Source organism: Rhagoletis zephyria, unplaced genomic scaffold, assembly GCF_001687245.7.
Source record: "Rhagoletis zephyria isolate East Lansing unplaced genomic scaffold, Rhagoletis_zephyria_1.1 Rzeph_scaffold_00572, whole genome shotgun sequence".
Lineage (NCBI taxonomy): Eukaryota > Metazoa > Arthropoda > Insecta > Diptera > Tephritidae > Rhagoletis > Rhagoletis zephyria.
In genome coordinates, this window is record NW_016157656.1 from 9,329 (window position 1) to 21,470 (window position 12,142).

The following is a 12,142-nucleotide window of genomic DNA, read 5'->3' on the forward strand; positions in this document are numbered from 1 at the left end:
CCATTTTGTATATGCATAACCTAAGGATAATTATGGTAGGCTGTCTGAAGTGAAGCCATTCTAAAAGACTGAAAATAAGGACTGAAAAAAGTGCTTCCCTGCATGCTTCCTAGAAGAGGGTTCCCTATTTACAATTTACGCGAATGTACTTAAGTATATCTTTATATTATTTAACATTATAAATAGGATTCAATAAGCATTTCAAGTCTCAATTAGAAATATTTGATCTGAACCTTAAATATTTAAATTCCTTAAAGAAGTATGATTTTTATGAACTAAAAACAGCATCAAAAGGCCTCTTATACAAAAAAAAAAATTCAAAACCAATAACTTACTTATTAAAAATGTTTTTATTTTGGCTTAAAATTATTGTAACCAATAGAAGTATGTTGTACAAAAACACATAAACAGAAGTTCACAAAAGTTCATATACAACTTTTCGTCGATTTAAATAGTTAACTTTTTACTGCGAATGTTCATTTTACGAAGAGGAAGCATCGAAAGAATAACCCCGTCAGTGTGAGACTTTAACCCAAACTAAACTTCCTAGCATCATTTACCGTTCCCCTCTCGGTACCACCGTCGAGGATTTCGTCGGGATTATAACACTGTGTGACTGCTAAAGTTATAGATCTATTTTCTTCTTCGATGTTCGCCGAGTTCAACAAAGCACGCCAGTCGTTTCTTTTCTGTGCCAATTGTAAATGCCAAGTGAAGCCGAGTCCTTCTTCACCTATCGCAGTGGGGGCCTCCCTCTTCCTCTACTACAACCAGGGGGTTCGAGCTGATACTTTCAGAGCTGGAGTGCCGGTGTCCATTCGAACGACATGGCCAAGCCAGCGGAGCCGATGTGTTTTCATTCGCTGCACTATGTCCATGTCGTTGTAAAGCTCATACAGCTCATCATTCCACCGTCTGCGGTACTCGCCGTCGCCAACGCGTAAAGGCCCGTAAATCTTCCGCAAAATCTTTCTCTCGAACACTCCAAGAGCCGCCTCATCGAACAAGCATTTCCTAGTACTATTTTTGAATATCTAGGAAAAAATTTGGAAGTTATGGGGGGCTAAAAATTATATGGGTGTCTTCATTCACCTTCATTAAAAAACCAGGACAATTTAAGTGTGGACCAGGACACCAGGACAATTTGTTTAAATCAGGACAAATCATGGAAAACCAGGACGTCTGGCAGCCCTATTCTAGGTACTTTGTTTTATACCTGTTACTTTGCATTTTATTAGAATCGTACGATTTGTCCCCTACCAACGTGTTATCTTCACCAAATGACACATGTAAATATATTTAAGAAAATAGATACATATTTTATTTTGAGACTTTGGTAAAGTTAAAAATTGTTAGATAGCCTTAAGAGAAAGAAGTACATTGAAGATAAAGTTCAAAAGGTAGATACAGGCTTTTTAATTAAACCTAATAATTTCTTTTATAAACATGTATATGTTGCAATGCTATTTATCGGTAAGAACATATGTGTGCTTGAGACAAAATGCAGTAATAAAGTTATCTTGTTACCCTACAATTACATAATTAATACTATAAAATGTGTTATAATTCTTATACTGAGTATGTTTGGCACAAATTGTTAATACTCTTTCCACCAGCAACTTGAAACAACGGTATACTCCTCGCAGGACCCGTATATTCGTCATTTTTGCTGGGAAGCATGCTCCTGCTATGAATTGATGGCAATGGTTTGCCCCAAAACTTTAAATTTTTTAAGGTGTTGTAATACGCTATCCTGAAAAAAATTAATAATTTAGTTGGAAATTGTAAAGCTATCAACAATTTATAATAGATATGGGGCTTCCTTTTTTAAATCGGATGGATTTCGTAAAACACATCACGTCATATTTTCAATTGGCTTCTAAATTTTTTACGGGTTCTATACATGAAAGAGCCTAACACGTATTCGAGGAAGTATTCATTTTCCTTCTATCAAAGTTTGATATTTTCGTGATTCTGACCCATCATCTACTTCTTCAAATACGTCTGTCAAGTTAGCACAACACTTTTCTAAATTGGAAAAGTTAACTATGGCATTCATTGCAGCTTTCTTGCTGTAGAAAGAAAAAATTTGTACCTCTCATTATTTTTAAATATGGTATGAGTGCTAACTTGACACCATACACCTAGTCGATAAAATTGAGATATTGAAATGTTATAACGGCATTAATTGTAGATTTTTTGTTGTAAATTTGTTGTGGAAAGAAAAAATTTTTTGCTTTCGTTTTTTAGGAAAAAATGGTATGTAGTGCTAACTTGACACCATACACCTAGTCGATAGAATTGAGATATTCAATATGTTACTAAGCCATTAATTGTAGCTTTTGACTTAAAAATTTGTTGTGAAAAGAAAACATTTTTAGCTTCCGTTTTTCTAGAAAAAATCGAGTTCACCGTTTTTCGAACAAAATTTAGTATGTAGTGCTAACTTGACACCATGCACCATTGACGGCAGAATTGAGATATTTAAAAGGTTATAACGGAATTAATTGTAGCTTTTTTGCTGTAAACTTTTACAATATGTTACTACTATGCCATTAATTATAGCTTTTTTGTTGTAAATTTGTTGTGGGTAGAAAAAATTGTAGCTTTCGTTTAAAAAAAAAAATGGTATGTAGTCAGGGATGCCAACGCATTTTATCTTTNTTGTAAACTTTTACAATATGTTACTACTATGCCATTAATTATAGCTTTTTTGTTGTAAATTTGTTGTGGAAAGAAAAAATTGTAGCTTTCGTTAAAAAAAAAAAATGGTATGTAGTCAGGGATGCCAACGCATTTTATCTTTCTCCCCGTTGGCCATCGCGAAATTCCCCGATTTTCGGTGAAATTCCCCGCACTGGTATAATTCTATTAAATTAACTCAAAGATTTTAATTCAATTGTACATACAATATTTAAATGTGAAATTTTTCAGTAAGTTAGGTAAGAGTGGCTGCCCCTCACAGAGCGCGGAGCACACGTGGGCTGGAAAAGCCCGTTGTGATACCACTGGCCGAAGCCATTTGTTCCTTTTCCTCTCTTAGTAATTGAACCACCGAGGTTGTTTTATATAGGACGTTCGCCGAGTTCAAAATTTTTTAACTTTTTACTCGAAATTTTTAGAAGCCATTTTAATTTAATTAAAAAATTAATAATAACTTGCACGTTTGAAATTTCTAAAAGTTACCGTTGATTTTTGATATTTTTTTTGCTGGGGCCCTTGAATTCAATTGCCTGAATTTATTAACGAATGTACATACAATGTTTAAGTGTTAAATTTGTTCACTAATTTCTCATAAAAATTTTTCAAGTGGATGGTAAATATTTTTTTTCGTCAGTGGAGCCCACACATAGTGCCTTGCTAAGGGAGCCGATTTTGTCAAGAGGGAGCGAAAAACATTTTTCTGAGCAAACCTTTTATTATTGAATCATGGATCTGTTTTTCTTTTAGTAATCTTTGTACATATATGTCAATTGTCTGATTTCGGTCAGAAATATACCAGTCTCATACTAGTTCAAAATAGACAGAAAAATGCTAGTCCAGTTATGGACCAAAACCACTACTTTGGAAGTCAAAAAATAAAATGAATTCATGAATATACAATACAAAACTTTTGATTTAGTGCACTTTAATGCATTACATATTTTTATTTAGCAGCCTTAGATTTGCCCATAATTAGTGTTAAATTTTTTGAGTATTGATTAAAAGGATAAATAAATACATAAATATTACAAAGTTTCCAACGTAAATTTAAATGCATTTTCCATTAAATGATACTAAAAGTAACAGCTTTCAAGTACAATAAATACTATATTTTATCTTTTTTAATAATATTGAATACGGAAAAGAAGACACTTTAGTTAAAAATAAAACGAATACTCTAATTCATTTTTGAGTGAACTAAAATAAAAGTAAAAGTTTTCATTAAAATAAATTAAATTCATTAACTTTCCTTTCTTTTTGAAATATTTTAAAAGTAATAATTAATGTTTAAAATTTGAAATTTGGATAATAACAAAAAAAAATAAATAATTCAACCAGTTATTAAATATTCCTAATTTTCGTCTATACTTTGGCTTGTTGATTGCTAATTGAAATTAATCAAATATTTATATTAGTCGTGTAATTAAAAAAGTAAAAAATAATTGAAAATCATCAAAAGTAACAAAATAATGATGTAATTAAAATTAACGAACTAATTAAAAAAAAATTCGTTTGAGTAATTAATTATTAATCATTAAAAAGGTGCTAATATCGGTATTTCATCATTAAACGGTTATCCAAAGAAACATGCTTTAATTAATAATCATTGTGAATATTAATCATTATTTCACAGGTACGGTATAATTGCGAGAACGTACTCGCTTTAACGGTTTACAATATACCCAAATAAAAGTTACAATATTCTGTGTACTCTATTGTATTAAACTGTCGAAGTCAAATTAAACCGGGCATGAATAAATCGTTTTGTACTTGATAAAAGTCTTGTAATTTTCGAACTAGTTCGGTTTCAGTCAGGAAATTCTAGTTGTAAACTAGTATTTTTATTAACTAGTTTGTTGTTTCACTGCAGGGTATGTACATATGTACCGTTCGTTCGATTTTAGAAAATGAGGTATCAAATTAAAGGGCTTGGCCTGTGGATGTGCATTAACTTCTTATTTTTTCAAAAATAAAAATATTAAATTCAAATTATTTTTAAGTTAAATCAATTATGACACTATGAGTATCGATCGAAATGGTTTTGAAAAGGCTTTATTTTTTAATCATATGTAGGCGGGTTGCCACCGGTTTCAAAAAGCAAGTTCGACTTAAGTAAAGGCAAAAAATGTAAATGTATATCCTGATATGGATGTTTGAATATTTAGAATATTAAAGGGGGTTGCCACCTGTTTAAAAAGGTAAACTCAAATTATTTAATAAGTTAAAGCAATTATTAAAAATAAGGGTATCAAAGGGAGTTGGAGCAAGCGAGTCCGTATCCGTGCTTATTTTTATCGTTTCTTTGATTTTAAAATGCCCTGTGCTTGTGGTCAGAAAGTTCACCGCGGTTTGCCAAAAGTTCGGTGTGAGAAATGTAATGAATATTTTTATTTATCATGTGTCAATTTATCGCAAACTGATGTTGATTTTCTGCAAAAAACCAATCGTGCGTTTTATTGTGCAATGTGTACCAAAAAACGTCGAAATTCTATTTGCTCGCCCCCTACATCTCACCCAACAACACAGCTACTAGCGAGTGCTGATGACTCTCGCGCTACTGGTGCTGAACAAAAACAGCAGTCGCAGTGTGAGAATTCAACTAGTGAACTTCAGTTACAAAAACAACAAAAAATCGATCACACGAAGTGTACAGAATTGGAATCAATGTTAGAAACTGTGCTTTCTGAAGTGGCTGGGCTTAGAGCCGAAAATGCACGAGTGTTCTCTCTGCTGCAACTCTGTCCGATGATAAAAGCATATTGCTCAAGAAAGTTGATGACCTCCGAGCTGAGCTTCGTACTATGCAGAGCACGTTACTCAACAACACTGCTCCAACTATGGATGCTGCTGCTGCGGGTGCGCAAACATCTGAGGTTACCCATACACCTGCTGCTGCTGGCATTTCTGCCGACGATGATATCTCCGCGGCTGACCCTTCTGCCGTCACTCTTGTTAATGCTGCTGCTAAGATTGCCGTTTTGCCGCCGACCGCTGACATGACCACTTCTCCTTCTGGTTTAGTGTCGTCTCAGTTGACTGCTCCCCTGCTACCTTCATTCGCTAAATCTCTCATCGATATTTCCGATGTAAATTCTAATAATGTGATAATATAATTTCGCCTCAACGCAATTCTGAGTGGATTTCCGCGGACAGAAGACAAAGTAACATTATAAATTACGTCGCTAAACATGCTGCGATTGATAAAAATCTGTTGGCTTGCTATAAATTGGTGAAGAAGGATGTGCAGTCAGCAACATTAAAATGGGTAAACTTTAAGCTTGGCGTCCCTGTGTCAGTTTTTGACAAGATTCTAAATTCGGACCTTTCGCTTTTTTCCCGCGAATTCAGATGCCCGCTGATGCCGTAACTGAATCCAGCGCTAGTAATAAATGCCTAAGAATTTACTTTCAAAATATTTCAGGCCTTCGGACTAAATGTTCGACTGTGTACTTACGTAGTTCTTCCCTAGAGTTTGATATTTTTGTTTTTGTGGAATCTTGGCTGAATGATAAATTTTTCGATTGTGAAATTTTTGATACTAATCTTTATGATGTAAAGACCGTGACTGTGTCAAAACCGGATGTTCCAGAGGTGGTGGTGTTCTCATTACCCTGTAGGGAAACGAACTAGTGCGGAACTGGTTCGGTTCTAGTGCGTTTGGAACCATGACTAGTACGCGTTAATTCTGTTTTGCATGCTAGCGACTGGCGAATTTAACATTGCGATGTCCTAGGAAGTGTCCGTGTTCCGAACCAGTTCTAAATTCGACAGATATGATCTAGTTCGTTTTGGATCGCCTTTTCTATAGTTCCGAACCAGTTCCAAATTCGACAGATGATATCTAGTTCGATCTGCATCCATTTTTTATAGTTCCCGACCTGTTATAAATTCGTCACCTTAGATCTACATTTCTAATCATGCTTGTCGAAACATTTCCCTTTTATGTTAAATACGATCGGTTGAAGGAAGGACAATACCATCACAAATGTTTAAACGCACTTATTAAAAATTTATAAACCACATTAGTAGTAGTAGTAGTATTAAACTTAAGTAGTATGTAAAAAACAAAAGTGCGTTCTGCTTAAAAGTAAAAATATTAGTTCACTTTGTCTTAGTCGTCTAAATTTAAGCATATTGATTTTTAAGTAAATTCAGTTCCTTTTAAGCTCATATGTATATGAAGTACTTCGAAAGTTTTTGTTCTTACTTAACTTAAATAAGGTATACAGTCAATCAATAAAGTTTAGGTACAGCGAAGTTTTTACAATACCTGCAACTATTTTTAAAATATTTTATTTTCCCTAATTTTTTATAAAAATATGGTTAATTCTACACCAAAAACCCCAAAAATCAGAGTTCCAAACCTTATGCAAAATTAAAGAAAACTGCAAATTTCGATCCAAATATTGCAATTTATGCTCTTTAGATAAAAGTTAAGTACGCAGTTTTTTAGCCCATTCAGTTTTAGTATAACAAAGTGCAAGTTTGAGGTAGCTAGCACTTACCATTGATGTTTAGCAATTTTTTCTTTTTTGGTGTTTGGTAAGTCCTAGCTTCCTCATACTTGCACTTTATTATACTAAAATTGAATGGGCTAAAAAACTGCGTACTTAACTTTTATCTAAAGAGCATAAATTGCAATATTTGGATCGAAATTTGCAGTTTTCTTTAATTTTGCATAAGGTTTGGAACTCTGATTTTTGGGGTTTTTGGTGTAGAATTAACCATATTTTTATAAAAAATTACCGAAAACTAAAATATTTAAAAAATAGTTGCCCGTATTGTAAAAAATTCGTTGTACCTAAACTTTATTGACTGACTGTATTAAGGTAGCTGTGCTGGATTGCCTAAAAGAAAGATTAATTTTTCCTTTCTTTAAAAAAAAGGAGCTCTGGTGGCTTGCATTTTTAAATAAATTTAGTGAGAAAGTGGTAATTATTTTGACACTTTTTTTTAAATGCCTCTTTTTCTGCAACTGCATTGCCTTTCTCAATTGTCCTTCAGGATTTTGGCTTTTGTTTATGGAATCACTAAGTATAATGATTCTTAAAAACTATACCAGCGTGATTACAAACGTATCCTTTTGAGAGGTAGCCGCACCCTTATAAAAGGAATAAGACCCAAACTTTTCAGGTCAAAATTTCAGTAGGTTGCGTATGTAGGCCTTTTCAATTTTATAAATTATCATTATTTTTAAGTGGAAAAATAAAACTCAAAATTAATGATAATATTTGCGCGAAAAAATTGAATCATAAAATAATCATTATTTGTAATCCCAAAAATAAAAATCAAATAACAATTATTTCCGTTTGAACGAAAAAACAAAAATCAATAATAATTCATAAAATAATGATTAAATGCTGATTTAAATTATTTTACTCATAATGATTACCTTCCCTGCTTTTAAAATTTAAAATAAAATAGTTTAGTGAAAGTACCACATTTCACTGCTTTTGGACTGGTGCGGAACTAGTTACTATCGGACTGGTTCGTTTTTGGCGAAAAAGAACTAGTACTGAACTAGAAATCTGGTTCACTAGTTCGTGTTTTCCCTACAGGGTTGCTGTTCGGAGAAAATTTCGAGCATCATTGGTACCACTTACCAATTGTGACACACTCATTGATCAGCTTTGCGTTCGTGTTCATGGCTCGTCTGGAATCGTTTATGTGTGTGCCTCGTATATTCCCGCAAATAGTGCCGACTATTTATATTTTGCACATGCCGACAATATTGTGTCATTAGCAGCAAACATCACTGGTGACAGTCATCTTTGTGTCCTCGGTGATTTTAATTTGTGTCATTTGAATTGGTCCCCATGGCCACTAACGTCAATTCTTCAGCCGAGATTCACGTCATTGATTGTTTTTTAAGCATAGATTTACTTCAAATTAATAGATTTTATAATAGCCTTAACAGAATCTTAGATTTAGTGTTTATTTCCAATAATGTTCACTACACATTGTCCGAATGGATCACACCCATCTCTCCAACAGATAAACATCATATTCCGCTTACCCTAGAATTGGAGTTTAACGAGTTTTCTGCGGTTTCCGATGATTCCAACACGAAATTCAATTTCAACACTTGTGATTTTTCTACTTTTAATGAAATTTTGTCAACAATTGATTGGTGTGGTGCTTTCAATGACAATGATGTTACTTCTTGTTTCCATTACTTTAAAACTAAGGTATTTGAGTTATGCTTGAAGCATGTTCCTATTTTTAAAAAGAAAGTATATAAGGCACCTTGGCATACCAAACGGCTAAAGCATCTATAGAATTTGAAAAACAAATTTTGCAAATTGTATAAAAGGACTGGTGACCCAGAGCATTATTCCAAATTTCAGTGCCATTTAAAGGAGTTTAACTGTTTGAATAAGTTCTAATATAGAAATTATATTTTGAATTTTGAAAACAATATTATTTCGAACTCAAAGGCCTTTTGGCAATTCATTAAATCAAAAAAGTCTTGTTCGTCAGTCCCAAATAATGTATTCTTCAATGGTAAAAGTGCAAATTCTGCCGTAGATTCTGCCAACCTATTTGCCGATTTTTTTTCTCTAATTTTGATAACGACTTAAATTTGGATCCTAGTTTCCTTCACTTAATTTTGGATCTCTCTGTTTATCTCTGACTGACGTCATCAATGGTATTAGGAAGCTCAAGCCTACTTCCAAAACTAACTCAGATGGCCTTTCGGCTATCTTACTGAAAAACTGTTTATGTCTTGCAGAGCCTCTTGCAGTTATTTTTAACAAAGCATTGACCTCTAGTATCTTTGTGGATGACTGGAAATTTACATCCGTTTCCCCTATATATAAAAGTCTATATAAAGCTCTCGTCTGTCTCCAAACTGTTTGAGATAATAGTGAATGAAAATCTGTATTTTGCGGTCAAAAGCGTTATTTCCACAAATCAGCACGGTTTCGTTCCAAGCCGCTCCACGGTCACCAATTTGTCCATTTTCAGTGAATACTGCATTTCAGCGTTCCGAAACAGATCTCAAGTGGATACAATTTACACTGATTTCTCCAAGGCGTTTGACAAAGTATCCCACCGAATACTCCTGTCGAAGCTTGGGTCAATGAGTCTTCACTCCACGTTTTTGTCGTGGATCAAGTCTTATTTGTCTAACAGGCATTGCGTTGTTGTCGTTGATAATGCCACATCCCGTCCATTTACTGCGTTCTCTGGTATCCCCCAGGGCAGCATTCTAGGGCCCCTCCTTTTTATTCTCTTTATAAATGATATCGGCTCATGCTTTTCCTTTGCTGAATACTTGCTCTATGCTGATGACCTTAAAATATTCGCGGTCATTAACACCGCTCTGGACTCTGAACGGTTGCAATCAGACCTTCACAATGTTTACAATTGGTGCTGCTTAAATCGTCTGTCGCTAAACATAAACAAAAGCTTCCACGTAACTTTTGCTAAATCGGTTACTACTTTACATGATTCGTATGGTGTTGCTGGCTGTACCCTGAAATTTGTTAATGAAATTAAAGATTTAGGCGTCATTTTCGATTCTAAGTTAAATTTCATTAGTCACGTCAACCATGTAATAACACGGTCATACTCGATGCTAGCGTTCGTTCGTCGAAATTGTTCTGCATTCAGAAACCCATACACTCTTAAAATATTGTATTGCGCCTTTGTCAGATCGAGGTTAGAGTATGCCGATATTATATGCCGCTATTATATTATATCAAATAGGTCTCTCTAATCGGCTTGAGAAAGTTCAAAAAGCTTTTCTTCGTTTTTCTCTCCGATCTCTAAACTTTTCTGAACCATTACCCTCGTATCAATCTCGATGTTTATTGATTGACTTAAAAACACTTGAGAGCAGAAGATCCATTCTATCGTGTTCATTGGTTATTAGTATTATTTCTGGGACTATTGATTGCCCTTCGCTGCTTAGTAAAATTGCAAGAATATTCGCCATTTTGAGTCCTTAAAAATTAGTTTATCCAGAACTAATTATGGAGTGAATGCGCCTATTTCTAGGGCATGTGCTGATTTAAATTTATTTTTCAATTCTTCAGGTGCTGATTTTACATGTCCGTATGTCATCTTAATCAACCAACTTAGGTCTTATTTTTCTTAGTAATTACAATTGTACATTAGCTTAATATAGTCTGTAAGAATTTGTCAATTCAATGACTTTACATACAAATAAACAAAATAAACAAATGAAATGCGTCTAAAAAGGCTTTATTTCTGAACTGTATTTAGGAGCGTTGTCACGTATTTAAAAAATTAAATTTAACTTAGTTTATCAGGCACATGAAATATGTAGGTATCACAATATCAGACGCAAGATATTTGTTTATTTCTTAACTATATTTAGGAGGGTTGCCAGCTCTTTCCGAAGTCTTAGCTAACTTATGCACAAATCCCAAGACGAAGATAATGCGAAGACGAGCATGAACACGAAGAAGAATACTAATACGGGGGTCTAGGCTAATATCAAAGTAATACAAATTTCGGCAGTATGAAAGGAAATAAAAATGAATCGAAGTAGTGATACACGTCGCATATATCTATTTGGCTCATTACATCTCAAATCACCCAGGCCGAGGGAAAGTGAATTTAAGTTTGCGATAAACAATTGAACAATTTAAGGAGACACGTATTTTTTCTTTTTTCTCAGAAATTCGAATTTTTCGAATAATGATTTTTTTTTTCTTTTTGAGAAGGAATGCTTCTTTTTTCCTCTCTTAATAGTAACTTTTGATGAAACCGCTTATAACTGCCGCAAAAAAGCAAGGATTTTAACATTTTTTTTTTTTAAATTGCAGATATTCATCTGCTGAATCGATCTAGTGAACTAAACATCAGTAATTGTTTATTACTAATTAATTATTGTTTATAAACAAACACATTTTTTTTCAAATTGCCACATTTTTTTTCTCTCAAACTATTTTTGTCTATTAGGGAATAGTATAAACTATTTTCAGTACGAGTATCAATATGCTAAAACTCGTCGTTTTCGGGTTATGATTTTTTTTCTGAAAATGGATTTATATGGTGCTAGCAGATTTTAGTGCCAGTTGAGGGCACAAATATTGTTGCCCATTATGATAAAGTTTCCTTGCTGGAAATTTTTTGAGGTTGCCCGATCAGAGCCAAAAGTTTATATAGATCAATATCTGCAATTTAAAAAAAAAAATCGTTAAAATCCTTGCTTTTTTGCGGCAGTTATAAGCGATTTCATAAAAAGTTGCTATTAAGAGAGGAAAAAAGGAGAGAAGAAAAAAATTCATTCGAAAAATTCGAATTTCTAAGCAAAAAAAAATACTTGTCTCCTTAAATTGTTCAAGGAACAATCCCTGTGAGTTTTATCGCAAACTTAAATTCACTTTCCCTCGGCCTGGGTGATTTGAGATGGAATGAGCCATTTATAAGCTGATGGTACATATGGTTGAAGTTAATGTGGATG

The 12,142-nt window shown here is 33.6% G+C and overlaps 1 protein-coding gene across 1 annotated transcript in view; it reads right to left on the bottom strand.

The window, feature by feature from the left end:
* Positions 1-1,294: 1,294 nt before the first annotated feature.
* Tre1 (Trapped in endoderm 1) overlaps positions 1,295-12,142 on the bottom strand; it is a 190,949-nt gene continuing 180,101 nt past the window's right edge. Inside the window, exon 6 of the mRNA XM_017612713.1 lies at positions 1,295-1,753. Coding sequence (XP_017468202.1) covers positions 1,570-1,753 — 184 coding nt within the window. The 3' untranslated portion in view covers positions 1,295-1,569. The remainder of the gene's footprint in view (positions 1,754-12,142) is intronic.